This window comes from Phragmites australis, chromosome 10, assembly GCF_958298935.1.
Source record: "Phragmites australis chromosome 10, lpPhrAust1.1, whole genome shotgun sequence".
NCBI classification, from domain to species: domain Eukaryota; kingdom Viridiplantae; phylum Streptophyta; class Magnoliopsida; order Poales; family Poaceae; genus Phragmites; species Phragmites australis.
This window is the reverse complement of record NC_084930.1, coordinates 3,085,163-3,112,625: the sequence shown is the minus strand read 5'-3', so window position 1 is coordinate 3,112,625 and position 27,463 is coordinate 3,085,163. Positions and strand designations below refer to the sequence as shown.

At 42.8% G+C, this 27,463-nt stretch overlaps 1 protein-coding gene and 1 pseudogene across 1 annotated transcript; both read right to left on the bottom strand.

Moving 5' to 3' along the window:
* Nucleotides 1-12,595: 12,595 nt before the first annotated feature.
* LOC133931104 (VIN3-like protein 2) lies at nt 12,596-16,916 on the bottom strand (annotated as a pseudogene).
* Nucleotides 13,123-13,804, bottom strand: LOC133883442 (uncharacterized). The gene is made up of 2 exons (XM_062322774.1): nt 13,668-13,804; nt 13,123-13,566 (listed from the first exon to the last, which is right to left on the bottom strand). Exons 1-2 carry the CDS (start codon nt 13,687-13,689, stop codon nt 13,178-13,180), a joined length of 411 nt encoding a protein of 136 aa, XP_062178758.1. The 5' UTR covers nt 13,690-13,804; the 3' UTR covers nt 13,123-13,177.
* Nucleotides 16,917-27,463: the final 10,547 nt, after the last annotated feature.

The following is a 27,463-nucleotide window of genomic DNA, read 5'->3' as shown; positions in this document are numbered from 1 at the left end:
ACGGCTCCCGCCTCCTCTTATATAGAGTACGCTAATGGGTATTTAATCACATTAAATCCCACCATGACTCTAAACTATAATAGACATTAAATCATATTAAATCTCATTCGCAGATCCAATCTGCATACACGATCGGCTCTAGGGCATATCACTAACAATCTCCCACTTGCACTAGAGTCGATTCATGCAAGTTTTAAATTCCATCACTTTAAGTGTGTGACCTGTTAGGTTCATGTATAAACGGCTGCTACCCGAAAACCCTTTCTGAATTGCAAGTCAATAGTGGTACTTGGCAGCACATATTGACTCCCGAGCACACATAAAGATCATATCGATTAAAACTTGATATATACATGCACTAACCCCTTTACCACACAATACCAATCAAGATTAAGGCGAGATTTGTGCCACACTTGTGATAGCTCGACCATTCACTCGATCAAGTAGTGGATTCATCATGATTAAATCTTTAATTATATTGGCATGGTTATACACTTTCTTAATCCAACTATCTCGAGGGGCCCAGAGATATCTCTCCCGTTATCTAGGAGGGACAAATTCCATCTTGATCTCTCACATCCCATGATATGTTTCATAACATACTCGAAAGCAATCTTTATAACTACCCAATTATGTAGTAGCGTTTGGAAGCCTCTAAGTGTGTTACTACACATTCTGGAATCAATGACGATCTCAGGTCAAAGGATTTTGCAAGTACACTATTCGAGAGTACAATTGATGACAATCCAAATGCCCAAAAAAATTCTATAAAAAATGTTACAGACGTGGATTACTCTGCTGCATTATCATGCGAAATTTCAGACGGAGATAAATTCGGCACTGGGATTAGTAAAAAGAGAACTTTGGATGATAATCTGAAACTCTGACCATTGTTCGTCTTATGTCTCTCCTTGGATGTGGTCAGGTTTGTGCGTGGTCTTGGAGTGTACTATTCAATGCTACCATGCATGCATATAGTGTGGTTGAATGGCTCCACAAGCATACCGTAATCTATTCTGAATATCTGATTCTGAGCAGCAGCACTTGGCAGAAGCAGCTTGGTAGGTTGCCTTGGTTTCTGAATGCAAGTTTCCTACTCATCCTCCTGATCCATTACTAGTCTTCTCCCCTGTGCTACTGACTTTGTTACCTTAGTCAGAGACATGGCATATGACGACAGGGCAAGTGATCCAGTGGATGGGTTGGGTCATGCTCATCACCTCATGCAGGGAGCTTGCATGCCAGTTCCATTTTCTGCTACTCTACAAGGCTCACTGGGGCATTGCTATGAAGTATCATACTTGGAGTCCCGGTCATTGACATTGCTATGAAGTATGCTGATATCTTTCATTGTCAGATTGATTCCTTTCCTCTTAAATACCTTGGAGTCCCTGTCAACCCTAGTAGGCTCCATCTTGAAGACTGGGTAACAGTAGAAGAGAAGGTGTTTAAAAAATTAGATGTCTGGCAAGGTAACCTACTCTGTTTTAGTGGTAGGCTAATCCTTATTAATTCAAGTCTTTCTAATGTCCCTACTTATGAGATGTCAATGTTTTTACTTCCCAAAACAATCCTTGAGAGGATTGACCTTACTAGAAGAAAATTCTTTTGGCAAGGAGGGAGTTCCAAGAAAAAATATCATTTGATTAGATGAGAGAAAATATGTTTACCTAAGAAAAAAATGGGCCTAGGAACTAATGATTTAAGCAAGTTGAATATTGCACTTATGTGAAAATGGTGGTGGAAGATTAAAATTGGTTCAGGCTTGTGGCAAGCAATTGTTCGTAAAAAGTACCTCCAAAATGATTTTGTTGCTATTGTCAAGCACAAATATAATGACTCCCCTTGCTGGTCTGACCTGCTAAAAATTAAAAGCTTGTATCTTCATGGCATAAAGGTTCTGATTGGCAATGTAAAACTGCTAGATTTTAGGAGAATGTGTGGATTTCTTCTAGCCCTCTATCTTCTATGTCTTCAACTTTATATTCTATTTGTAATAAAAATAATATCATTGTGCATGACTACCATCAGTTGCATTAGAATCTTACTTTTAGAAGATAGCTTACTAATGATCTTCAAATACATTGGTATTTGATTCAGAGTTGGCTTCGGAGTATCCATCTAGGTGATACTAATGATATTGTATCTTGGTCTTTTGACAAAAAAGGTACCTTCAGTGTTAAGTCTATGTATAACTGGCTGGTGAAGAATGCTCCCTATCAGCCATTTAAGCACATTTGGAAAGCCAAAATTCGCATGAAGATTAAAATCTTCTTATAGTTAATGGAACATAATTCTATTCTCACAAAAGACAATTTGACTAAAAGAAAATGGAGTGAGATCCCTCCTTGTTATTTTTGCACTCATAATGAAACTTGCCAACATCTCTTTTTCCTTTGCCTCGTTACTAAGGTTGCTTGGGGTGTGGTTGCTACTTTCATTTGTGCAGATACTATCCCTAACTCTTTACAACAATACTATACATGGTTTAATGATAACTTCCTGGCTGGGAAATCTTTAGCTACTCTTGGATTGGCTAACATCTGCTGGTCCATTTGGAAAGCCTGCAGTAAGGCATATTTTGATAAGAAATTACCAAGAGACCCAACTGATATTATTTTCATGTTTGTTCCTTTTTGAAAATTTGGACAATTTGCTTAATGAAATGAGCAAGGAAGACATATTGTGTGGCACCCAAGGTCTCTTGAAAATGGTGAACCACCTCCTGGGTGGACACCCAGCACGTCCCACTGCTTAGTTGTAGCTACTCCACTCTCAGGATGAGGATGTTCAACATCAGATTGAGGAAGACCATGCTGGTGCTTGATCACGCAAATCCTGATGTCCTCTTCTTTGATATCCCACGAGTAGCATCCTGTTGGCTAGGCCATCTCAGCTCTGATCTATCCCCTTTCCTTCTTCAGTACTTTGGTTTTTTCGTAGTTGCTTCTCTAGGACCTGCCCGTTTTTGTTTGCATCATGTTAATTGTTGGCACTTGGACATACTAATCTCTCCTCCTTCCCTTTGCTTATTTGTGAATCTTTAGTCTTTTGTTCTCGTTGTAAGACTAATTCTGTTATCTTGGTAGTGGAAAAGGGTTTACCCCGTTGTCAAAACAAGGCTCACTGGGGCATGGATGAGATATTTTGGTCTTCCTCGGTTGCCTGTGTGGCTGTGCGCTTCAGTCCATCTTGCTTCGTTTTGGAGAGCACATCAACTAAAGTGCACAATTGAGGAAGGACAAAACTTTAGCCATAACAAACAAAACAGCTAAAGGGCCACTGCGTGCTCCTTGCCCCACCGCCAAACTCTTGCCTCCCTGCCGCCCCCGCCACTCGATGGAGTAGCAACGCCCCATTCCTCGCTGTCCCACATTGCATCGTGGCCTTCACGCACGCCCTCCCCCCCCCCCCCCCCTCGCTGGAGTTGGAAGCTCACTTCTGCAAAGTCTAGTTGTCGAGCTCTCCATTGACCTGATGATGCTTTCTCTCACCTCTAGATCCACTTCCATCACCAGCTCCTCTCTCATCTCTCACCAACTCCTCAGCAATGGTCTCTTTTGAATTTTAGCTCAGCGCCATGGATCCAACTCTGGAGTTCATTAGGGATTGGAATTTTCAACATGGAAAGAAGTTCCAGGTAGAGGTCCTCTCAAGATTCTGCTCAATGGTTCATCATCCCTCTTCCTCTCCTCGTGGTAGTTTCTTCTTGCTTGCTATTTTTCGCCCCTTTACCTTTCATCTGTTGGAATAATCTGTGAGTTGGGCTCTCCATGCTTGCTTGGGTGGTTCACCTGTTGGTTTCCATGTGGTCTTCTTGAATGATTGACACTTTCGCTTCTCTGTTGCTAATAAGGCAGTTGGCTTCCAAGTCTGTGATTTGAAGCGTGTCGTTTCTAAACATTTTGATGTTTCTTTCCATTTGTGGAGAGATGGAGGGGACAATTGGGAACAAGAGAAAAAGATTTGTGATCGTGGCGAGCAAAATTCTTGGACTCTCATCACACATCATCATTGGAAGTCAAAAAATTTGGATAGCAGCAAGAAAGTTTCCTTTGCAAAGAAGCTTGTTAAAGATTCTCCTATTATCAAATTCAGGCCAATTTCTGCTCTGCCAGCTGTTAAAATTGGAAACCTTATGTGTCTGTTGGTTTAGTCCAAGCAAATATTTTTCCTGGATGCTTATCACAATAGCCATGTCAAACAGGTTCATTATCTTGCTAGCCCTTCCTTGCATAGATGCTCAAGCTTGAACTCAGATATTCCAATCAAGAAAATCTTTAGCAATCTGAAGGGGGACTTGGTCTTTGAAGCTGCTACCCTGTACACCTCTCCTTGCAACCCCCTTCTAGATGAGCAGGCCTCACCAGTTGCTCAGCTAGCAAGTGGACTGATTGTTGAAGACTACGGAGATATAGCATATTCTGGCCTAGCTTCCCGTTCTGCTCTATCTTCCCAACCTCAAACTTGCTTCAACTGTCTTAGGCCGGAGCATCTTGCCAGGGAGTGTTCAATAGAGGTGAGATGCAAAGGTTGTTATAATTACGGTCATGTTATCAAATATTGCCTCAAAGTAAACAATAGCAGACGACTAAGATCGAGGCTAAGCTCTGTGGGAGGACAAACAACAATGTTCAGTCCAACAGTACTCCATTGCAGATGAACGACCAAAATAGCTCAGTCTCAAATGTTTTTTCAGTTGCAGGCTCATCCTCTTCTTCCTCGGGTCAGCTGTTTTGTCAAGGTGCAAGTTTAGATTCTGACTTTCAGGTTTGGCATACCTCAGTGTGAGATAGAACTCTAGTTCCTGCAGCAAATGTTGTCTCAACTCCTCTTTCAGTTACTATGCAACAAGACAACTTTAAGCAATTTAAGATATATGACTCTTCTGCACATTTTAACAATGAGAACACAATAGATCAAGTGACTTCTAAGAGGGGAACCCAGAATCAGCAGTGTCAACTAGCAGTCTTTTCTCCTACACAACAGAGTCAGTTCATGACAATGGCGCAACTAGTACATCCTTTCCTAGTGGAACAACTCAGCAAAATTATCAGTGGAACTCCTCTAGACCTCTCCTTGGTTATTAGGTGGGGCTTTGTTTGGGGGGGGGGGGGTTGTGCAAGGGGAGATCATGGATAGTTCCGATATATGCCCTAGACAATGAATTAGCTGATGTGTTCCTACAGGATGCAGATGTGTTGCCACTTATCAATGGTAAGCCAAGATTAAAGAGAGTTCATGCTCCATTTTTTGTCTTCAAGAAACCAAGCGAGAGATGATTGATAACTTCTCAAGAAGTTTGCTCCCAAAAGGTTTACCAAATTTTCTTTTGCCCCATCTATTGGGGCCTCTGGCGGAATCCTCATTCGTTGGATTGGCTCTCTATTTATTGGGAATGTGATCGTCTAAGCTTCTTACGCCCTAACGATAGCTTTTACTTCCACTCTGAATGTTGATCGGTGGTATCTCATGTCTATTTATGGACTATGTCATGGTCAAGAGAGGGATTCTTTTATCAATTACCTTAATGATCTTCAAATTGAGGAGGACAAAAACTAGATGATAATAGGAGACTTTAATTTCTATAGATCTTTGGAAGACAGAAACAAGCATGGTGATAATATGAATGACATTTGCATTTTCAATGAAGTTATTAGCAATTAGGGTTTATTTGAAATACCTTTGAAATGAATAAAATTTACCTACAATAACATGCAGGAGGAAGCACTTCTAAAGCAGTTTGACTGGTGCTTTACCTCAACTAATTGGATTGTGGATTACACAAACACCCTTCTTCTTCCCCTGGCTAAACCAACATCTGATCATAATCATTGCATGGTACAAATTGGTACCAAAATCCCGAAAGCTCAAATTTTAGATTTGAGAATTATTGGATTGATCATCTGAGTTTCTTGGATTTGGTTGAAAACACATGGAACACATCGGTCAAGGTTGACAATAGTGCCACAAGAATTACTGCTAAATTCAAGTTGTTAAGAAGAATCTTAAAGAGATGGAGCAAGGATTTACCTAAACTAAATAATCGGATCTAAGTTTATAATGATATTTTGGCTGTTTTGGACAAATTAGAAGAACGAAGATCTCTGTTCATTCAAGAAAGCAATCTTAGAGAGATTTTAAAGAAACACATTTTAAAGTTGCTTCATCACAAGAATGAGTATTGGAGAAAGAGGTGCACTATAAGGTGGGCGGTTTTTGGAGATGAAAACACAAAAATTTTCCAAGCAGCGGCTACTAAGAGATATAGAAGAAACATAATTACTTGCCTTGAAGCATAGGATGGTAGATTAGTCAGTGACCACGATGAAAAAGCAACCATTCTTCTTGAAGCTTTCAAAAATAGAATGAGAAATTCAAATAAACTAGAAATGTTTTTTAACTGGAAGATTTAGTACGAAAATTTGATCATCTGGATGGTCTCTTAGAGCCTTACACAAAGGATGAGATTGATAGAGTAGTCAAAAACATGCCAATAGACAAGTCACCAGGCCCAGACGGATTTAATGGTCTTTTCATGAAACAATAATGGCATTTCATCAGAGAGGATTTCTACTGCCTTTGCAACGATTTCTTCAATGGTGCTATTGATTTGCAGACAATTTACAGCACCTTCATCACCTTGATCCCAAAAATAACAACCCTGCTTCAGTTAATGGCTACAGAGCAATTTCTCTTTTCAACATTGTGCTCAAGCTGATTACTAAACTTATTGCAAATAGACTTCAAGATGTCATCATATCTGTATTTCACAGAAATCAGTATAGGTTTATCAAAAACAGGACAATCCAAGATTGCTTAGCATGAGCTTATGAATTCCTACATCAATGCCATCAATCTAAAGAAGAGTTGGTGATCTTAAAATATGATTTTGAAAAAGCTTTTGACATAGTTGAACACAATAGAATTTTATGCATGATCAAGCAGCTTGGTTTCAATTAGAGATGGATAGAAAATATTTTTAGCCTTGGCTCTTCTTCGGTGCTTCTTAATGGAATCCCTGGCAATTTCTTTAACTGCAAGTTGTCGTTGTATCAGGAACCGGGGATCCCCGAATTCCGAGGCCAGGCCAGTAATCCGCCACATGGCGCCATCCCGCGGAGTCTCTCCCGTAAGGTGAAAAAGATCGAGTCCCGGGAGAGGGCGCTCGGGGCCACAGTCGGTGGCCCCCGAAGTACCCCAGTTCCCCGATGATCTACGAAATTTAAGTACCGGGAAGAAAGTACTCGGGAAGGTGTACGGTGACCTCCGAGCACTCAAGTCCCCCGACGACCAGCAAAGCTAAGTACCGGGAGAAACGTGCCCGGGGTCACTAGCGGTGGCCCCTGGGCATCCAAGTATCCCGAGGACCCACCGAAGGAAGTTTCGGGAGAGAGTGCTCGGGGCTGCGCGCAGCAGCCCCCGAGCACTCGGTTCCCTGAGGATCCATACAAGTGTGCCCGGGAGAGAGTGCTCGGGGAGGTGAACAATACCCCCGAGCACTCGGTACCCCGACGACAAGAAATGACATTCTCGGGAGAGAGTGCTCGGGGAGGCGAACGGTGACCCCCGAGCACTCGGTACCCCGACGACCCAGGGAGCCCCCTGGCAGTGGCCCCCGAGGGGCCCACCGATGAGGTGTCAGCCAGTCAAAGGCCCAAGGCCGCATTTAAAGAGCGTGCGTGGCCTGTCACCTCCAACTGCTCCATCGCGCTCAGCGTCAGTCCCTGCCACGTTCTGGTAGAAGGGCGTGGGGTTATTAATTGCACGGGTCCCATCCCGTGCCATCCGGCCCGTCTCGGGATAACGTCGTAAGGGCCGAGGCGTTCCGTCTACCGCGCTGCTGTGGCAGGGGAACAAGACAGGGCGGGCACGCCGGGCCGCTCTGCGGCTGCCCGGTGGGCTCTCTCCACAGCGCCCGTTGCCAGTGCATTTATGGTGACGGATGACCGGGCGTGCGACGTATTTTTCACCCCCGGTCACTTCGCCCAGAGGAAATGATGACGCCCTTTCCATTTATGGTGTCTCGGAACTCGTGCTCCCCCTCCCGTTCGGGGCACGCTGCTGCCGGCGGGTATTTAAAGCCGCCGACGGCAAATAAAAGGAGAGCTGAGTAGTGTGGAAAAACACAGCACAAGAGAAAAAACAGCTGAGAAGTGAACAACACGAGTCAGGCTGAAGAACAAAGAGCCCCAGGCTCTAAGATAGACCAACATTCTTGTAACCAGCAACATCCTTGAGGGACTTCCTCAGGGTATTTATAGTATCCATACAGGAGTAGGGTGTTACGCCCCCGTGCGGCCGGAACCTGTCTAAACACCAGTGCATTTACTCCTTTCCGTATTAGATCATTCCGCACCGCCGGCCATCGCATTCATACCCATTTATTTCTCAGGCGAACATATTCAGAATCATCCCCCGGTCGAATATCTAAAAAGGGGTCCCCCAGGATCCCTGCGACAGGAGTTCACCCTCCGACACAAGTGGTGTTAGACAAGGGGATCCTTTATCAGCCCTTCTCTTTGTGATTGCTACTGATATGCTTCAATGCATTGTGAACAAAGCTCACAGATTGGGTATCCTTTCAAAGCCTCTACAAAATCAGATGAAAATGATTTTCCTATCATCCGGTATGTTGATGACACCATTCTGATCATGAAAGGATCACAAAAAGAGTTGTTTTGCCTTAAAGGCATACTCTAAACATTTTATAGGATAGTCAAGAGAAATCTTAACTAAAGTTAAATCTTGCATGATCCCAATAAACATTAGTCAACAAAAATCTTCTGAGCTGGCAGGTGTCTTTAGTTGTTCAATTGGTTCTCTTCCCTTCACCTATCTAGGATTACCACTAGGGACAACCAAGATAAGAGTAAAGGACCATGCTCCTCGGATGAATAGAGTTAAGAGAAGGTTAACAACCATATCCAATTTTCTCACAATGGCAAGTAGATTGGAAATGGTCAACTCAACTCTGTCAACACTGCCTACTTACACGATGTGCACCTTAAAACTACTTGGAACTGTGATCGAGAATATTGATAGGGCAAGAAAAAACTGCTCGTGGCGAGGATCAAATATAAATGCAAAGAACAAGCTTTTAGTGGCATGGAACAAAGTTTGCAGACCAAAACAGAAGGGTGGTCTAGGGGTGATCAACTTGAGAATTCAAAATGAAGCTCTTTCGATCAAACATCTTCATAAACTCTATAATAAAATTGACCTTCCTTGAGTCAAGTTAATCTAAGACACACATTACTCAGATGGTCAAGTACCCCCATGCTTCTCTTGATAAGGACTCATTCTGGTGGAAGGATATTTTGAAACATGTTGATCATTTCAAAGGGATTGTCTGCTGCAAGGTAGGAGATGGTAGCACTATACTTTTTTGGAATGATGTTTGGAATGAGCACTACCTCAGAGAACAGCTCCCAAGGCTCTTCTCTTTTGCAAAAAAATGAAAATTTATCAATTGCAGAGTATAGGCATGACAGCTTTATTCAGAAACATTTCCACCTTCCATTGTCAGAGCAAGCTTTTCAAGAGCTACAAGTTCTACAATAAAGATCATGCAGTTACATGAACATACACTCAGACAAATGAATGACACTATATTTGGGGGTCCAACAAATACTTTGCAAATAAATTCTATGCTATTCCCTTCAATTCAATTACTCCGCTAGCTCCAATTCTTTAGGTTTGGAAATCCAAATGCAGCAGAAAACTGAAAGTTTTTACATGGCTTCTCCTAATGGGTAGATTAAACACAAGGAGTATCTTGAAAAGGAAGGAGTGCAAAATTGAGAGGAATGACTACTGTTGTATTCGTTGTAGCTTGAAGGTGGAGGAAACGGCATATCATCTCTTCATTGATTGCTCTCTCAACTCTAGATGATGGCAGGCACTGAACATCCACTGGGATCAACATTTACAGTTCTTCAACATGCTGCAGAAACAAAGATTGAATTTCAAGGATCTTTCTTCATGGAGGTCTTTATCATAGCTGCCTGGAATATTTGAAAATAAAGGAATGGTTTCATATTCAGGAAAATTAATCCTACCTTTCAAGGATGGATAAATGGCTTTAAGAATGATGTTGCTTTCCAACTGCACACGATGAATAAGACTCTTAATCTTCTTTTCTCTGTTTGGTTTAGTACTTTTGTTTAGTTTTTTTTTTCTCTTCTTCTCCGGTTGTCTTTGCCTCTCTTAAAGATTCTGTTCAGTTTTTTTTCCTTCTTTCTTTCTTCATATAATATATATGTACCACAGTAAGAGTTTCCCCGACTATTTTTCCCTTAAACAAACGAAGTGCCACAGGTTAAGTTCGACCGAGACACCACCCTCCGAGCCTGAGATGTTCCGCCTGCCCACCGCGCGCCTCCACGCCAGCTTCACCGTGCACTCAGCTCGTCGTTCTGCCTGCGCACGCCGAGGTTGTGGGTGTGCCACGTTCAACCAAAGAAATGCAAACATTTCAGGAACCTCATTTGCAGTGACTGATCACAAATAACTCTGAGAGACTGAAACTAGACCAAAGCCAAACGCCACAGGTCTGGAGCTGTGGACCAAGCCAAATGTTCGTGACCCAGATTCTTCTTTGAAACTCACTGTTGTTTCTTCTAAAGAGCAGAAAAAACACATTCTTAAAAATGAAGTCACATATTTGGTGCCAGAATCTCAAACACATGCATCCTGCAGCTTATGTGTTCTAACTGATACGCCATACATGTTACTATTTTTACATGGTAGTAAGAAAACAATTAAACAAGTGTGTCCTCAGTTCACATTACAATACTTGCACGGAACGAAAAAGATGCATTCAGAACAACTCGCAGCATACATGATATGAATATGATTACGTGTCCAAGGGGAGGAATGGAGGATGTATGCCCAGCCGAGAGCTACTCGTGCAAATTACAGGTTGCACTTCTCATTGAGCAGGGCCGTCCCCGAAAATTTCGGGGCCCTATGCTAAATATTAAATTAGCCCCTAATCTTAACTACCAAAATAGAAATGCTAATTTTATATAATTTATTTGTACCACTGATAAATATATTGCTTGAAAAAATGTCTTCTTTCCTTTTTTTTTAGACCTGGACACATGTCTTCAAACTAGCATTATTTAGCCTTTAATTAAAAAGCATCATTCATCTACTAATAAATCTTTGTAGGACGCTTTTGTACTAAAATACCAATCATTTTTTTTTTGTCAAGGACTTCCTCATAAATGATATCAAATATAACAGTATGAAAGAAACCAAAAGACGTATCAATATTAGCTAGCAAGTACATAGACTTCATTATTATTTCTAGTAGGGTGTACAATTCAAGTTAAAACCAACACTAATGTTGTATTTTCCAATGTTTCAAAAAGCGCTATGCGTTAAGCGGGTAGTCAGACTCTGTCTAGCGCCTAGTCTACGACTAGGCGGCCTTAGACTCTTGTATTTTTGGCAAATGAACACATAAAATAGAGAAAATGGGAAAATATTGCATATCAACACAAGAAAATAGGGGGAAAAGGCAAAAAGCCTAGACCAAAAGTATAGGTGTAAGCGAAGCGGTCCTGCTCCGCCTAGCGCTAGTGTTTTCCATCCAAGCTATATAACACATGGCTGACAACTCAAACACACAAATACATGAATGAACAAAATAACAAGTACAATAAATTCAAGTACACACTCAATAGTAGCTATGAAAAGCGACGAAACAACTTGATTCGGTGCAGCGTTTATCGCTCGTGAAGGCCCCAATAAAACATGAACTAGCTACGACTCCAATAGAGCAAACTAGAGGCACGTGAATAAACTTATATCAATTGTCTGTGCGAAAGAAAAGAACATTTCGAGAGAAAAATTTTGTGCTTCATGGTCTCTAATGAGATTTTTTTGTGAAATCGTAAATTAATGAAGGGGGAGGATTAGGATATCTGAGCACTAATATTATTAATTGTATGGATATTAAAATTAGGGGCCCTTGCAATTTGGGGGCCTGTACGGCCGCACACTTCGCACGTGCCCAGGGACGGGCCTGTCGTTGAGCTGTAACCGGCAGCTCATCTATTGGCTTGGTGCTGGTGGGGGGTTGGGGGTGGCATCAGGACCCTGGTTCAAGTAAACGAAATGTTTCAGTCAAAATTGATGTTCCTCACACTAACATCCAGCAACTTCAATTTTGCAGAACCGAAAGTGATATTTCAAATTGTAAACCTTCGCACACATTCAGATTTCAAAATACACCCTGCTCCGAGTTGCAAACTGTTGACGCTCCTGTGTTGATTAGGGTGTCTAACATTGGATGGGAAGGGAAAAGGCTAAGGCCCTGTTTGGATGCAAAATCTTTATGGAGTTTTGGAAAAATACTATGGTTTTGCAACATACTTTGGTTTTGAAAAACTCCAAGGTGTTTGGAGGTAACAAATCTTATAGTTTTGAAAATCGTAGTATTGCTAAAACTATGGTATTTTTGAAGTTTTAGAAACTCCACCCATGACCTCTTTTTACTAAAATATGGTATTACGTGGTTCTGGTTTATAAAATTGTAGTTTCTCAATAACATAGTTTTTGGAAACTACGACATTCAAACAAGGCCTAAGTGATAACTTAACGAACTGTTACAGTGAACTGGACTACCAAAAGAATTGGGCTAGACATCTGCTCCAACAATAGAACTATGGTAGCTCCTACAATCTCAATGCCAAAGTTCTATGCAGAAACCAGATGGCGCCCGATGCGGCCTTTTGCTGTAGATTGCATCCGAGAAGGTGTCATCCAACTGACCGGCAAGGCTTACAGGATCATCGATGAGAGTATCCACGAACACACCAACTATCCCCCTTTCATGTGGAGTAGCTCGTAAGCAAAACCATGTCAAGAACTTCGCCCTGAAGTTGGCCTCAATGTATTCCTCGCACTCCAGCCTTCTGATCACCTTAACACAGTACTCATAAGATGCTTCTGAGCGTCCATCCTTGTGGCTGATCTCCTCCGATTTACCTGAGAGGCTTTTGTTTGATGAACTCTCTGGTTCAGTTTCAGGCTTCGAAGGGCCTGTTCGAGGAATATGGTAGTCTGTTTTTGATTTACTGCCCATTGCACTGATTCCATTGCCAGATTTGATCTTATTCTCTCTTATGTGTAACAGTGAGCCGCAATATAGCTGTGGACCAGCCAACTAATATTCATTAGGCGCATCTGATGAATTCTCCAATCTATCAGTATCTGCATTCAGGTTTTGCAAAATAGCTTCCATATTGTTAAGCATCAAGTTTGAGGACTCTCTGTGCAAAGATGTTTGGACAGTTATATTGGGATCTGCAGGTTCATTCTCGTGTCCGCCATCCTCAAATCTTCCTGAAGTTCTTTTGCATGATGAACTCCTTGGATCTGTTTCAGCCTTCAAACAGCCATTTCGAAGAACATGATCGCCAGATTTTTCTTCAAAGCTGATTCCTGTAACGCCCTTGTGGTTTACAGTCCCTCTCGGTAGGATGTGTAGCAATGAAGCAGAGTATTCAGGTGGATCAAACAACATATTTCCAGTGTGCACGTGTGTCGCAGTCTCTGACCCAGCAAAAATCATGTCCAGGTTTTCCTTCAGTGTTCGCCGATTATACACCATTAAGTTTGAGGATGTCCTTAATAAAGCTGCCTGAGCATCTGACCTGGGTATTTGTTGTTCTTCATCAAAAGCTGCTGCTGAGACCCCAGGAGATTTCTCCAGACCGTCAACGTTAGTTATCCCGACATCACCAATTTTTGTTGTTTGCGACTTGCTCGCAGGTTCATTACAATGAGCTATACAGGATCCTGAATTACAAGTTACATATAAACATTAATTCCAGTTACAGATGCAAGATATAAAATAAAGAGTGAATTGCATAAAACTATAAAAATTGTGCCATTTGTAACACAAAACTACAAATATTGTATTTAGTAACACAAAACTACAAGTATTATGCATTAATTTCACACAAAACCCAATTTTAATTAGATTCACCTAAAATATTCTTATATTTTTCAAAAATCCTAGAATTTTTTATGTGTTTCATAATCCATGTTGAACCCATTTAATTTGAGTTCACCCAAAATTCTTGTGTAGAGTTTAAACTAAAATTCTCCAAAAAGGCAACTTTTATAACTCCTAATAATTATTAGAGCCACAAATAAAATCCCAAAAATATGGGAAAATCACTCATATTCTTCTTATATGATGAACTAATTTCTAAAATTATTTCCAGCCCTAGGTTTTATGGTGAAAAAGTGAGTTCCTTTGTAAGTATATAAATGGAGCATTACAAAAGAACTCACTTTTTAACCATATAAACTAGGACTGAAAATAATTTAAAAATTATTTTATCAGATAATAATAGTATTAGTGAATTTTTCTCATATTTTTGGGATTTTATTTGAGGCCCTAACAACTGTTTGGAGTTGTAAAAGTAGTTTTTTCAGATAATTTTAGTTTAAATTCTACACAACTTTTTGGTGATTCTAATTAAAATTGGTTGCACATGGATTATGTAATACATACAAAAAGTTCTAGGATTTTGGAGTAACATAAGACGATTTTTTGGGTGAATCTAATTAAAATCGGGTTTTGTATGAAAGTAGTGTATAATACTTGTAGTTTTGTGTTACTATTCACAATACTTGTAGTTTTGTGTTACAAATACCATAATACTTGTAATTTTATGCAATTTACTCTAAAATAAAAGGCATAGAAACTTACTCTGAATTTGGAAAGCGAACCAGAGAACAGCGAATGGAGAGCCTCTATGGCACAGGTACAAAGCTTCTGAACTTCAGCACCTACAACAAGACGACCAACAAGTGCATGACTCATATCTAGAATGCCAGTAATAGGACCAACCTCAGCCTCCAGCTTCTTCATTGCTGTATCCACAATTTCATGCAGAACAAAGTATTTTTTTTAGTGGATATGAGGATCTTATGACTAAGAAAAATCCGATGACACAACACATCCAACTGCCGAGCACTTTTCCTACCAATAGTTGTTTCTTCCAGCACCTGAGGAAAGGAAATTGCATGGTCATCAAACTAGGTTACATGCTCTACAAATATTTGAACAGGGTCTTCTCGTTGATAGCACCAATATACCACAGAAAAAGACACCAGCTCTTCCACCAGGATGTATTTCATAATTCCATCGCAAAGAGCACCTGAGTTGGAAAATACCATCAATGTGTCACTGGCATGTGGCCCTAGGCCCACTAGTAAGCCTCACATTTGATGGTATTTTCTAATTTATACATATTTGTGATAATACTGAGATACAGATTTTTTTTTCCAGGGAAATGGAAGGGGAAACACCCTTACCTTCGATTTTTATTTTTATTTTGGTTAAAAAACAAAAAACAGAAGCACCGGCAAACCCAACAAAGGGAGTAAGGCAAAAGAGAGAGTACAGATGAAGGAAGGAAAAGAAGTAAAAAGAATAGAACTGATATAAGCATAACTGAACTAAGAAACACAGCCTATATCATAGAATAGTACTTCCAGAAGTCCCTGCACCTACTCAAGCAAAAATGACATCTCTGGTATGTCAGTCGTGGTCCTGTACTCGTGTGCCCATAGTTCAAGGCTATCCAGACACATTCTGGTTACTACATTATTGTTTGTCTCAACTACATCAAAAGCTTCACGAATACTGAGCTAATTTTATCTATGGGGGCCAAAGTTGTTTAGAGAAGTAGAAGACATAGCACTGAATGTTTTATGCATGTATGAGTAGTGCAAATCAATTGGAACTCAAGGATAATGCAAATCAGTCAGAGCTCTAGTTCTAACGATTAATATTACTACCTTCCAAATACAAAAATGGCTGAAACCCAAGTCAGTTTGCAATTAATATGACAAGCAACAATGAAGAAACAATCAAACAATCATATTCCTGTACCCACCTTCATGCAACATATGTTACAGATGTATTGCACCCAGTGATTTTACTGCTAAGCTTTGGTTTTATTGGGGGTTGGAGGAGGGGGATCTTACAGGCTGGAAGGATTGAAGATAGCCCTCCAAAAAAGAAGCTAAAAGACTAATTGTGCTAAATTACTGAATTGTAGTGATGACTTGCTAATATAGAATTGATATATTATGGCAGCTAATTAGTAGGACTGGAAGCAAAAGTACCGAAACAGATGTGTGCTACTATATGAAATGTTCGAATATAAAACAGATGTAACTGAAAACAATGTTTAAGAAAAATACCCGAGCAAATCATTTTGTTTTCCACAGTAAGTGCAGTAATAATCACCGTCAAGTTTCTTTGACTGTCCACTCAGTAGAATGCCAGATCTTTCATCCTTGTGAGCACATTCAAGGTGACATGAAAAACCACATGAATTTTCCTGCAAGGGTTGATCTGAATCGCAGAATAGCCAGAGGGTAGGATCCTTATTGTCATCTTATTTGAAACAAATACAGCATGAGCAACGTTTGCAAAATTTATCTTCTGGGTTAAGAGTAGCCCTACAGGCTGAATTTTGGCAAAGGTGAGCTTTTTCTGTCAGTGAACTTACACCAATTAATACTGGAGTGCTTGCCGTAACTGGAAGCAATGATGAACTGTCATTGTTTCTCTGTCTTTTGGAAGGGGATGGAAGGTTAATAGTGTTCGGCTCAGGGTTTGATTTCCTTTTCTTATGTTTCCTAGGGTAAGATGATTCTCCATTCATGACTTTGAAGAGAAAATTTAGCATTTTCTGTTTTGGTATTGAAGAAAATGTTTTCTCTTTTCTCTCTTTTCGTAACTCAGCACACAGAACCTCTGATATTTCACGGCGAGTCCATTCTTATAGCTGTTCAGGTGCACTGCGCTGACACTTCGACAATTCACGGACAAGTTCTCTCTTTTCATTGACACTCATTGAACGACATGTAGCCAGATCAGGAACAAATCCTACAGTGCCAGAAAAGTACGGTCACTACTCACAATAAATTTAAGAACATTATTAAGGTACTAGTGACAGACAAGAATGGAGATGACGAGATGTTTTACAACAAGTGGTAAAGAAAAGGACAAGTCGTCTAAGAACTTGTGAGTGAGTGCATTGTTCCTTAGAAAACCACATGACGCCTTCCAAAACATAATGGTAAAAGGCCCTAAAATAATGGTACACTTAATAATTGTCATGCATATATTGCAAACTATATAAAACAAAACTCATCTGAAGAAATAAACAGATGAATTGAGGCATAATTAGCAATGCGTGCTGCCTCTTTTATTAAATGATATTATCTACGGAAGATACTCAAGGTAAGCACTAGTGCAAATGAGCTATTGCACATATTAATTGTGATGTTTAATCGTATATACAGAAGCACATGTAAAAAATTTGATGTGCAACTACCATTGGTGCAACGAAATCTTAAAGAAAGCTTGCGCTCTTAGAATATGTTAGACTCTTGCTGCTAAATATACGCAAACTGTTTTCACAACAGGCAAATCAACATAAAGAAACAAGTTTTACTCCCAACAAAAGGAGGATGGAGAGCGCTCCAACCCCTTCCCCCCGCCGACGCTCACCCCGAGCTCGGCGTCCACCCACCACCCAACGCTGGAGCTTCCCTCAACAGCCTCTAACCGGGCCCTCTCTCTGGCGTCCCTATCTCCTCTCACACCTCCCTTCCATCTAGGGGCCACTTCGTCGGGTCGTTCGAAGGTGCAAAGCTGGCTCCACGACACACCGCTCTCTACCTCCTCGGCTGAGCGGTCCCCCCTTCCACCGTCATAACCCTCCATGACAGCGCCCCTTGCTGGGCAGTTGTCCTTAGCGCAAAAGAGGAAGGCCATCTTGCAGGTTGGTGGAAGTTGCCTTCCCTACAGCCATGCCTCGCCCACCGATTTCATGGACGCTACCAAGGGAGCCTTGGTTCCTGAGCTAGCCTTCAAGACTGCTCCACTCCTCATCCACCAACCGGCTTCATTCCGCCGGCCCAGGCTGACGACGGGGGCTGGACCATGGTCACTCGTCGTCGTCGTCCGTGGACAGCTAGGTCTCGCCAACCCCCAACATCGCGTAAGCGTAGTCTGCATGCTGCTCTCAATGGGCGCTGCCTCAACTGTCTGTCTTGGACGCACCGTCGAGCAAGCCATCGTCTGCCACCGAGGTGTTTCCGTTGTAAAGGTTTCTGGCACCAGGTCAAGGACTGCAAATAGCCACGAGGCTCCACCTCTGGCTCAGCTGGGTCTAACCGTCGTCGCCAAATCCGTTGCATTGCATCAGGTGGCTCCACACCAGTTGGCTCTGCGGCTGATATCGACACTCCGCCAACTTCCACTGGGAATGCCATTCAAAATCTGGCGGCATCATCCACCCCTACTGGTTTGACAGCTATGGGGCCTACCCCTCGTTGCTCCCTCCAGCACCTATGCCTATGGCTTCACCAAGAACCTCTTTGGAGCCTACTGTCCAACACCCTGCTCTGTCGTCGAAGTGTTGTGTTATTCCTTGGTCGGACGCCTTTGCCTTAGAGGAAAGTCGTTTGCGTTGAGCGCTCGTTGCTTACACCGACCGGGCTCGACAGGGATTTCGAGCCTGCGAACTTTCCAACATCATCACCAGCACTTTAGGCGTCGCGGCGGATGAGTTCCACGTTTCAAGCTTCTTCCCAGATAGCTTCTTGGTCATCTACCACACGCAAGCAGTGCGTGACACGGTTCTCGCTGCCAGCGGCAGCCCCTTGACTGCTGACGTTCGTTGGTTCTTCCGCCCATGGACACGGCTGGCGTACGCGTCCGGTGGTGTCCTGGCCTTCAGGGTCGTTGTCTCATTCAAAGGAATTCCGCCCCATGCCTACTCCACCTACACTGCGCAGTGACTTCTCGATCGCCACTACTGGGTCGAGCGTCTTGAGGATGACTCCATCCTTGCCGATCGGAGGGACCTCGCCATCCTCCGTGTTGTTGCATGGTGCGACCATCCAGAGAACATCCTAAGTAATGTCATCATGGAGGTGGTCGAACCTGATTGTCTGATTCACTACGATGACCCAGAGATGCAACAGCTCTTCGAAGCCATTCCACCTTGCATCTTGGAGAAAAGAACGTTAAGATACACCATCTTCATTCGGCTGCTTTCCTTAGCGGAATTTCCTGTCCCTTCTTCCTCTGGCAGCAAAAATTCTGCCCCCTCTAGTGAGGAGGGTGGCGATTTATCCACCGGTCTGGGACGCTTAAGCCTTCCCCTGGGTAGGCGGTTGACGTTCCTTTTGTTGCCGGACTCTACGGTCGGTGCTGGCGCCGGGCCTGTCCAAGGTCATGCTCATGGCGTTCATTGGTCGTCTGGCGTCCTTCCTTCATCCTCGGTAAGCGTGCGCGTTACTTTCAGCTCCTTCTATGGTGTGCCTCCCGATGAGTGACCCTCTCACATGTCCCTGACACTGCTATTAGGTGGCGTGCTGTCATCTTTCAACGGGGCTCGAGGCGCGCGGTGGACTCTGTGGTCGTTCTGATTCCCTCCCGTGATGAGGTTCAGTCTAGGGTCTTTGACCCCATGTTGGAAGAGCTCTGCTTCTGCGTCAATGGGGCAAGCTCCCCCGTGACGAATGTAAACCGTCCCTGCGACACAATGGTCTCCCAAGACAGCAGTAAGCCACTCCCATCCCCACATGTCACACTGGTGTATACAAGACGTCAGTGACCTTCCGAGAAAGCTGACAAGGTTATGATATCATACCTTGATTCTCGTTTGAACCTAGGTCTCTCTCCTGTTAGTGTGACTCCCGCGAACCGTGCTTCTCAGGCTTCTTTCTCCCCATCCGGCTGAAGCCCTAGTGCTGCATCCAGATGGGCCAGGATTACAGTAAGCCTAGCTCGATTTCCATGGGCCATGTAAGCCGGTCCTCCGCGCACTCAATTCAGCGCTGCTCTGCATTGCGGTTGGGCCATCGGTGTAGGTGCAGTTCACGTTGTCAGACGCCTAACAGTCCTCCTACCTCGACACGCCTAACTCACATCAATGCCACTAACAGGGACAAAGATGCTACTCCCACTCTGGTTGAGAATACGACCGCTCCATCAGTGGGTTCCTTCCTCTAGAGATTGACTATGGAGATCCCTGCACCTTTGGCTTCTCCCCTTCGCAGGAGCAACATAGTTCAGAACTAGGAACAACATCGCTGGAGAAGCAGCCAGCTGGCTACGCAATATGCCCTCTCGACGGTGCATCCATCCAAGATAGGGGAGCTCCTACTCATGCGCCATCTCGGTCTTGTTCAAAGTGGCGAGGCTGTCTCCCCATATGTTCATCAGGCTTACCTTCACCTCTTTGATCAGTCACTGTTTAAGCATCACATTCAGGCTATTAGAGAACTCTTCCCTGATCAAGTGTTGACGAACTCTGTGGCTTCTCATGTCGCGGAACCCCTGGCTTGCTAGACGCTTGCGCCATGTCGTTGCAGCCCTACATGGATAACTTCAACATCTTAAGTTGGAATGTCCGCAGCCTCAATTATAAGGCTCACCAAAATGTTGTTCGTACAATGATCTCTGAACACAACGCTTTGATAGTGTGTTTGCTCGAGTCAAAACTTGAGGTTGTAACTCTTTTTTTAGTTAATGAAATTTGCGGCCTGGGCACTTCTAGGTACTCCTACATGCCGCCCTCTGATACAAGGGAGGAGGGGGATCGTGGCCACCAGAGGCCAGTTCTACCTTACCGTTGTCCATGTGCTCCACTTCTCTGTAAACGTTCATGTATCTTCACCATCCGACGGGACATTCTACTTGTCCGTTGTGTATGGCCCCACAGATGAGCGCCTTAAGGAGTCATTCCTTGCTAAGCTCATGTCCGTCGGCTCGCTGTTGTCTGGTCCCTGGTTGATAATCGGCGATTTCAACATGATCACTTCAGCCGCCCGACAAGAATAATGCCAACCTAAACAGGCGTGCCATTTCGTGATTCCACCGCTTCATCGCAGAGCAGGAACTCAAAGATCTTCACTTGTTCAGTCGTCGATACACCTGGTCTAATGAGAGAGCTATCGCCACCCTTTGTGCGGCTAGACAGAGCGTTGTTTTCCACGGAGCAAGACACCTCTTTTCCTGATTGCTACGTCCAAGCTCTTTCAACCGATTGCTCCAACCATTGCCATCTCCTCCTCTCATCCTCAGTGTTCTCTCGAAGGAGGAGACGGTTCCACTTTGAACCATTTTGGATCAAGCTGCCCGGTTTTCTAACAGTTGTTCAAAAAGGGTGAACAGCCATGAATTATCCAAACCCCCTTTTATCCAGCTCAACATCTTGCTTCAACGTGTTGCGAAAGAGCTTTAGCGTTGGAGCTCTTTGCACATTAGCAACATCAAAGGCCTTGCTGGAGTGCGCAATCGCACGTTGCCAGTCCAGATTGGCGAGTATTCGGGGTGCAGACGCAGATACTAGTTTGTTCCACTCATTTGCCAAGTTCCGAGTGAGGAAGAACATGATTACTTTGTTAACCTTGCCAGATGGACTGGTCTCTACGCACTTGGCAATGGAGACGACGTTGTTTGATCACTTCAATTCTATCTTCGGTGTCGCCCCCTCGAGGAACTCTTCCATCCACCTTCCTGGCCTCAGCATCTCACCGCTCGTCCTACAATTGCTGGAAGCCCCGTTCAGCGAGGACGAGGTCTTCAAGGCGATCAGGAGCTTGCCACTCAACAAAGCCCCGGGTCCTGACGGTTTTACGACCGAATTCTATTATGCTGCTTGGCCAATCATCAAGAATGACGTGACCAATGCGATCACTACATTTTCCTGTAGGGGTCTACATTGTCTAAACAATGCGCTAATCACGCTGCTTCCCAAGAAGGACAAAGCCTCCTCACCGACTGATTACCGTTCGATAAGCCTCATTCACACCTTCGGTAAGCTGATCACCAAGGCCCTATCCTTGCGGCTAGCACCTTGGATGAGTTCCCTAGTCATGAGCAATCAAAATACTTTCATCGGCAGCCATTTAATTCACGATAACTACAAGCTGGTCCATTCAACAACTCAGTTGTTCAAGAGGAAGAAGAAGCTTAAAATTCTTTTCAAACTGGACATCGTGAAGGCTTTTGACTCTATGAACTGGTTTTTCTTATGGAGATCCTGCGGGTGTGGGGTTTTGGCCACGGTTGGTGCAGTTGGATTGAGGCCATCCTCAGCTCTTCTTCATCCCAGATTCTCCTCAATTCCATGCTCGAGCCTGCCATCGATCATGCCCGTGGGTTGCGCCAGGGAGATTCGTTGTCCCTCTTCCTCTTCATGATGGTCATGGACATTTTTTCGCGGATCTTATCTTAGGTAGGTGACGAAGGCATCGTCAACTCCATGGGGCTTGACCTGATCAATCATCGTTGCTCTCTTTACGCAGACGATGCGGTTGTGCTCTTATCACCAACCCCGCTAGACATCCAAGCACACCTTGCTATACTCCACTTCTATGGGGCGGCATCTGGTCTCCAAACCAACTCAGACAAGTGTGTTGTTGTCCCTATCTCTTGTTCTGAGGAGGACATTACGAACATGAATGCTTATATTTCTTATGATATGTCATCCTTCCCAACCTCTTACTTGGGAGTACCGCTAACGACCAGGCATCTTCACAAATGCCATTTCCAACTGATTATCGACAAGGTTGCTACTAAACTTTCAACATGGTAGGCCAAGTTGATTTCACGGCCGGGTCGCACTACTCTAGTAAAATCAGTGTTGTCATCAACTCCTTTGCACACCTTAATCTCCATACATATCCCTCCATGGGTTATCAAAGAGGTGGATAAGATTCGGAAGGCATATCTCTGGACTGGAGAAAGAGAATTATCCGGAGGTCGTTCTGCCATTGCTTGGCCACGAGTGTGTCGTTCGGTAATTTACGAAGGCCTGGGTATTCAGGACCTCCGGTAGGTCGGCTTGGCTCTTCGTTTGTGTTGGCTGTGATGGCAACGATGAGACCAAACCAGACCTTGGACCGATCTCCCTATCCAGCATGAGAAAGAAGTGATCTACAAAATTTGTGGTGGGTAACGGGGAGTCAATGATATTCTGGACGAACGCTTGGATCAATGGTCATTGCATTCATTCACTTGCACCAAACCTCTTTGGTTGTGTCCCTTCATCTGCAAGGAATATAACAGTCAAGACTGCATTGTTGGACCGAAGATGGGTTAGCGATCTTACCGGACCTCTGTCTATTTCAGCAATTTGCCAATACTTGCAACTCTGGCCATTGCTGGAAGGTATCTCTTTAAGCTCTGAGTTAAGACCAAGTACGATGGAAGTGAACATCTTCTAGAGAGTACTTAGCTCGCTCCACTTACCACCTCTTATTCTAGGGATCTATCCGGTTCAAAGGTGCTAGTCTGGTTTGGAAAGCTTGGGCACCTCCTAAGGTGAGGTTTTTTGGTTGGTTCATGCTCCATGGGCGCCTATGGACGGCCGCTCGGAGAAAGCGACATGGGTTGCGATCTGAGGATTCTTGCTCACAGGCATCTGAATCCACTGATCACCTTCTCCTTCGCTGCAACTTGGCACGAGAAATTGGTGGTGAATCTTCGGCGTTTAGGCAACTGACCAGGGTATTTCCTTCTTGGAATGGTGGACTGAACTTAGGCAGCGTGTCGCCAGCGATTTGCACGATGGCTTAAACTCCCTAATCCTCCTCACATGCTGGAACATTTGGTTATCTCGCAATGACATGGTCTTCAATAGTCAGTGCACCTCTTCGGACTCCTTGATAGCCCGCATATGGGACGAAGCAGAACATTGGTGCTCCACCAAAGCGAGGAAACTTCCACCTCTCCTAGAGCGCCTTCGTAGCTTTGGCAGGATAGTTTAGATGACACTTAAGTTAACTCATATTGCTTGCTTTTCTTCTAGCATAAGTTGTTCAGCTCTTTAGTAAGTTGCTCCTATTCCCGAACCTGTTAAGGTCGCTGTGTAAGAACCTAAAATATTTTTTCTACTCTTTAATACAAAGATACACAGTTCTTCTACGTATTCGAGAAAAAAAATAAACAAGTTCTGACGACAAGCAACCCGATACAACATACTTTACAAACAAATAATAACAATAATCAACATAATAAAGTCACAATAAAAATGAATCTCGTGTTGGGTAGCTTTGTCGCCTATTCCATCAATAATATGTTATTCATGCAACTTCTAATCATCTAATGACTCAAAACGAATCTGACATCTGATCCGGTGACCTTACCCCATCTCCAACAGGGCACAAACAGCAAAAAAACGTCTATTGTTGATGCATGCAAGCCGAGAAACTGGTGTAAAGCCATACGACCATCAAATGAACACCTTAAAATTAAATAAGATGCTACATAGTCATGCAACTAACCATTGCCACACGTTGCGAAAAGGGCAACCTTTTTTTCCTGTTCCCTTTTCACTTCACCATGGTAACACGACGGGTTTGATAGGTAGCATCAGAAGCATAATCTCATAGCCTAAACTCTGTGACAGAACGACAGGTGATGAACCGAGCAAATGCAGGCAACAAGAAATGAAATTTAGCCGCCAAACCCCTAATCACAGCCATCCTAGAGATCAATTCCCCCGAAATAGCAACCAGAACAAGATCAACCTCGATTTTATCAAGAATTATCCGTCTATCACCCCGATCAGCAGATCGTAACCTATGCAAACACATCTACAAGCAAATCTCTACCGGAAAAGAAAGAAAAAACACTCCAAAAATAGCAAAAAGAAAATGTGCAGTGAAAGAAAGAAAGAAAAGCGGGTTTGCGGCTTTGTGCTGATGTGCTGACCGCCGGAGAAAGGGGAGGCGGGGTCCATGGCACCAAAGTGCGGACTCTGGTTGGAGAGGGAGGAGAGAGAGGTGTCCGTCTCTCTCTCACATGGAGAGCGAATTGCCTCCTCTACTCACTTCACTTCTGCGGGCGGCAAAACCCCAAGCCAAGCCAATGAACAGGAGAGATCCCTTCTCCTGCAAGCGCCAGACCAGAGGAGAGGAGGGAGGGGCGGAGGGCATTAGCTTTTTTCTATAACACCCCTAGGTTTTGTGGTATTGAAGAGTTGTTAGTATCAGTGACCGACTAACCAAACAACTTATTTAGTGCTTCTAACTAGAGTTTGATCCATGAATAAGCTTACTCGAGTTTTTCTCATCATGCATATTCACAATACTTTTCTAATATCTTGCTTTTTTTTAGTTCTATTTTCAAAGATAGAAATGCTTAGCAGAGGTCAGGATAACATATTCAGAGCAGCAGAGCTGCTAAGGCTATAGTTGATATGGGCTCTCTAGCCAAAGTGAATGGTTTGGTGTATGCCTTATGTAAAAATCGAAATAATATATTTTCTTTATTAAAAAGCCAAAGTTTCTCAGTTATGGTTCATGACATCTTCCTTGTAATTAAGCGAGATCTAAAGGGTCAAATAGAAGAGTGAAATATAAGAGAGTCTACCGTTGCAGATTTTTTATTTCTATATTTTTAAATCAAATAATTGCAATTATATTTGTTCATTTTGAAAAATTGCAGATCTATACGTTGCTCTTCCAACTGGCGGTAGGTTTAAAAATGAAAAGCATTACGTTATAGTGCTATCAAAATTCAAAACACTATCAAAATAATTATAAAAACTTTCAGAAAAAAATGTGGTGCAGAGGATGATATCTTCTAGCTCTCTAATAAATTTCAACTCAAAAAATTACTTGTATAATAAAAAATAAAAAAGACAAATTTCAAGGATATTATTTTCTACACCATAGAATTTTTCATGACTATTTCTATAGTGTTTTGAATTTTGAGAGAATTAGAATACAATATTTTTTATTGCAATGGGCTACTTATCACCGTTTTAGCGGACGATGGGAGTTTAGATCTGTAATTTTTCAAAATTGATGGATATATCTGCAATTTTTTATTTGAAAAATATAAAAATTACCGTTGCATGGTAACTTTTGGGCCGCCAGACCTGGCCTGCTCTAAGTTCGGCCGTACAAGCCCATCACCAAATAGTAAACCTCAAATGAACTTCATAGCAGTAATAGCACATCATGTTTGCCCAAACGTAACTTGAAAACGAATAGGCCCAGGCAAGAACGTCCTGCTGATCTAGTTATATCCGACGGTTAGCAAGGACAATGATACTCTCAGGAAAAAAAGTAGGACACTGATTTTCCTTTTTTCCCCTTAAAATTGCAATTTTCTTTTCGGCACTGTGGAAAGTCGGACGATGGCAAGGACACAGACACACGGTGATGTTTATTTATTTACTCCCTTCATTTAAAAATACAAGACATATTTTGTTTTAAAAAATCAAACTTTATATATTTTAATTAACAATTAGTCAAATTATAAGTATATTATTGTATAGAAATTATACAGCTAGATTTATATTTTAAAACATACTATATTAATTTTGTAGCTATAGACTGCATATTTTATGGGAAAGTAATAATCAAAATCTAACTTTAAAAACCAAATCAAAACAAAATATGTTTGTATTTCTGAACGAAGAGACTATTTTAGATTCACGAAAAGCTAGTATTTTTTTCTCTCTTTTTTTCGAGCAACTTTTTCACCCTCTTCGCTGTAGATCCAGCTACGTGGACAGTTTTGTTCACCGTCGGTTCACCATGCCGGCACGAGAGGAGCTAGCTCCCTTTGCACAGTGGAACTGTTGGCAGAAAGACAGAGCAGTGCAGAGCAGAGCCCCTTCGATCACCGGCAGAGAACGCTTCCTTCCCTTGTTTATAAGCAACCGCTGTCCCACTCTGCTCTCCAGTCACACCAATCTAGACATGTTCCACAGCCGCACACACCGGTGCGTTTGAGTAGAGCTGTCAACCAGCCGTGCCGTGGGTCTGGCATGAAAAGTTCGAGCTTAAACAAACCTAAGCTAAGCTTGAGTGAGTCTGAGTTCTTAATCGAGCTCGTAGAGGTAAGCTCAAATTCAGCTTGATTGAAGCTAGACTATACTCAAGCTCGGCTGAGTAGTCTCGTTAACGATTAAAATTTACAAATTTTCTTCTTTATTTTTAGACAAACTATAATTATCAAAATATTAAATAGAATAAAAGACTCATGAGCTCAACTTGAATCTTAAACGAATCGAGCTTTTTAACAAGCCGAGTCGCTCACCAGGGTCGAGTTTTTTCAATAGCCTTATTTTTAGATAAAAAAGAGCAAAAAACTTGCACGGAATGCATGCATGTGTTGGTCAAGGTTTGTACAACTGTACGTGCAGTCGAGTAAAAGCAAATGGTAGAAACAAGCTTCCGATTTGACAATTCAGCTCAAACGCGCTCCAAAAACGCCAGCAATTCCTAGCACGGACACCATCAATTCCTATCAAGAAACATGCCGTGTACATGGGACTGTGAAGTGGGGATTTTACAGTAATTTTGTATGAATTTCACAGCTCGATTCCCACGTAAACCAGAAAAATTCTCGCGTTCAGCAGACAGCTGAACTGAACTCTGCTGC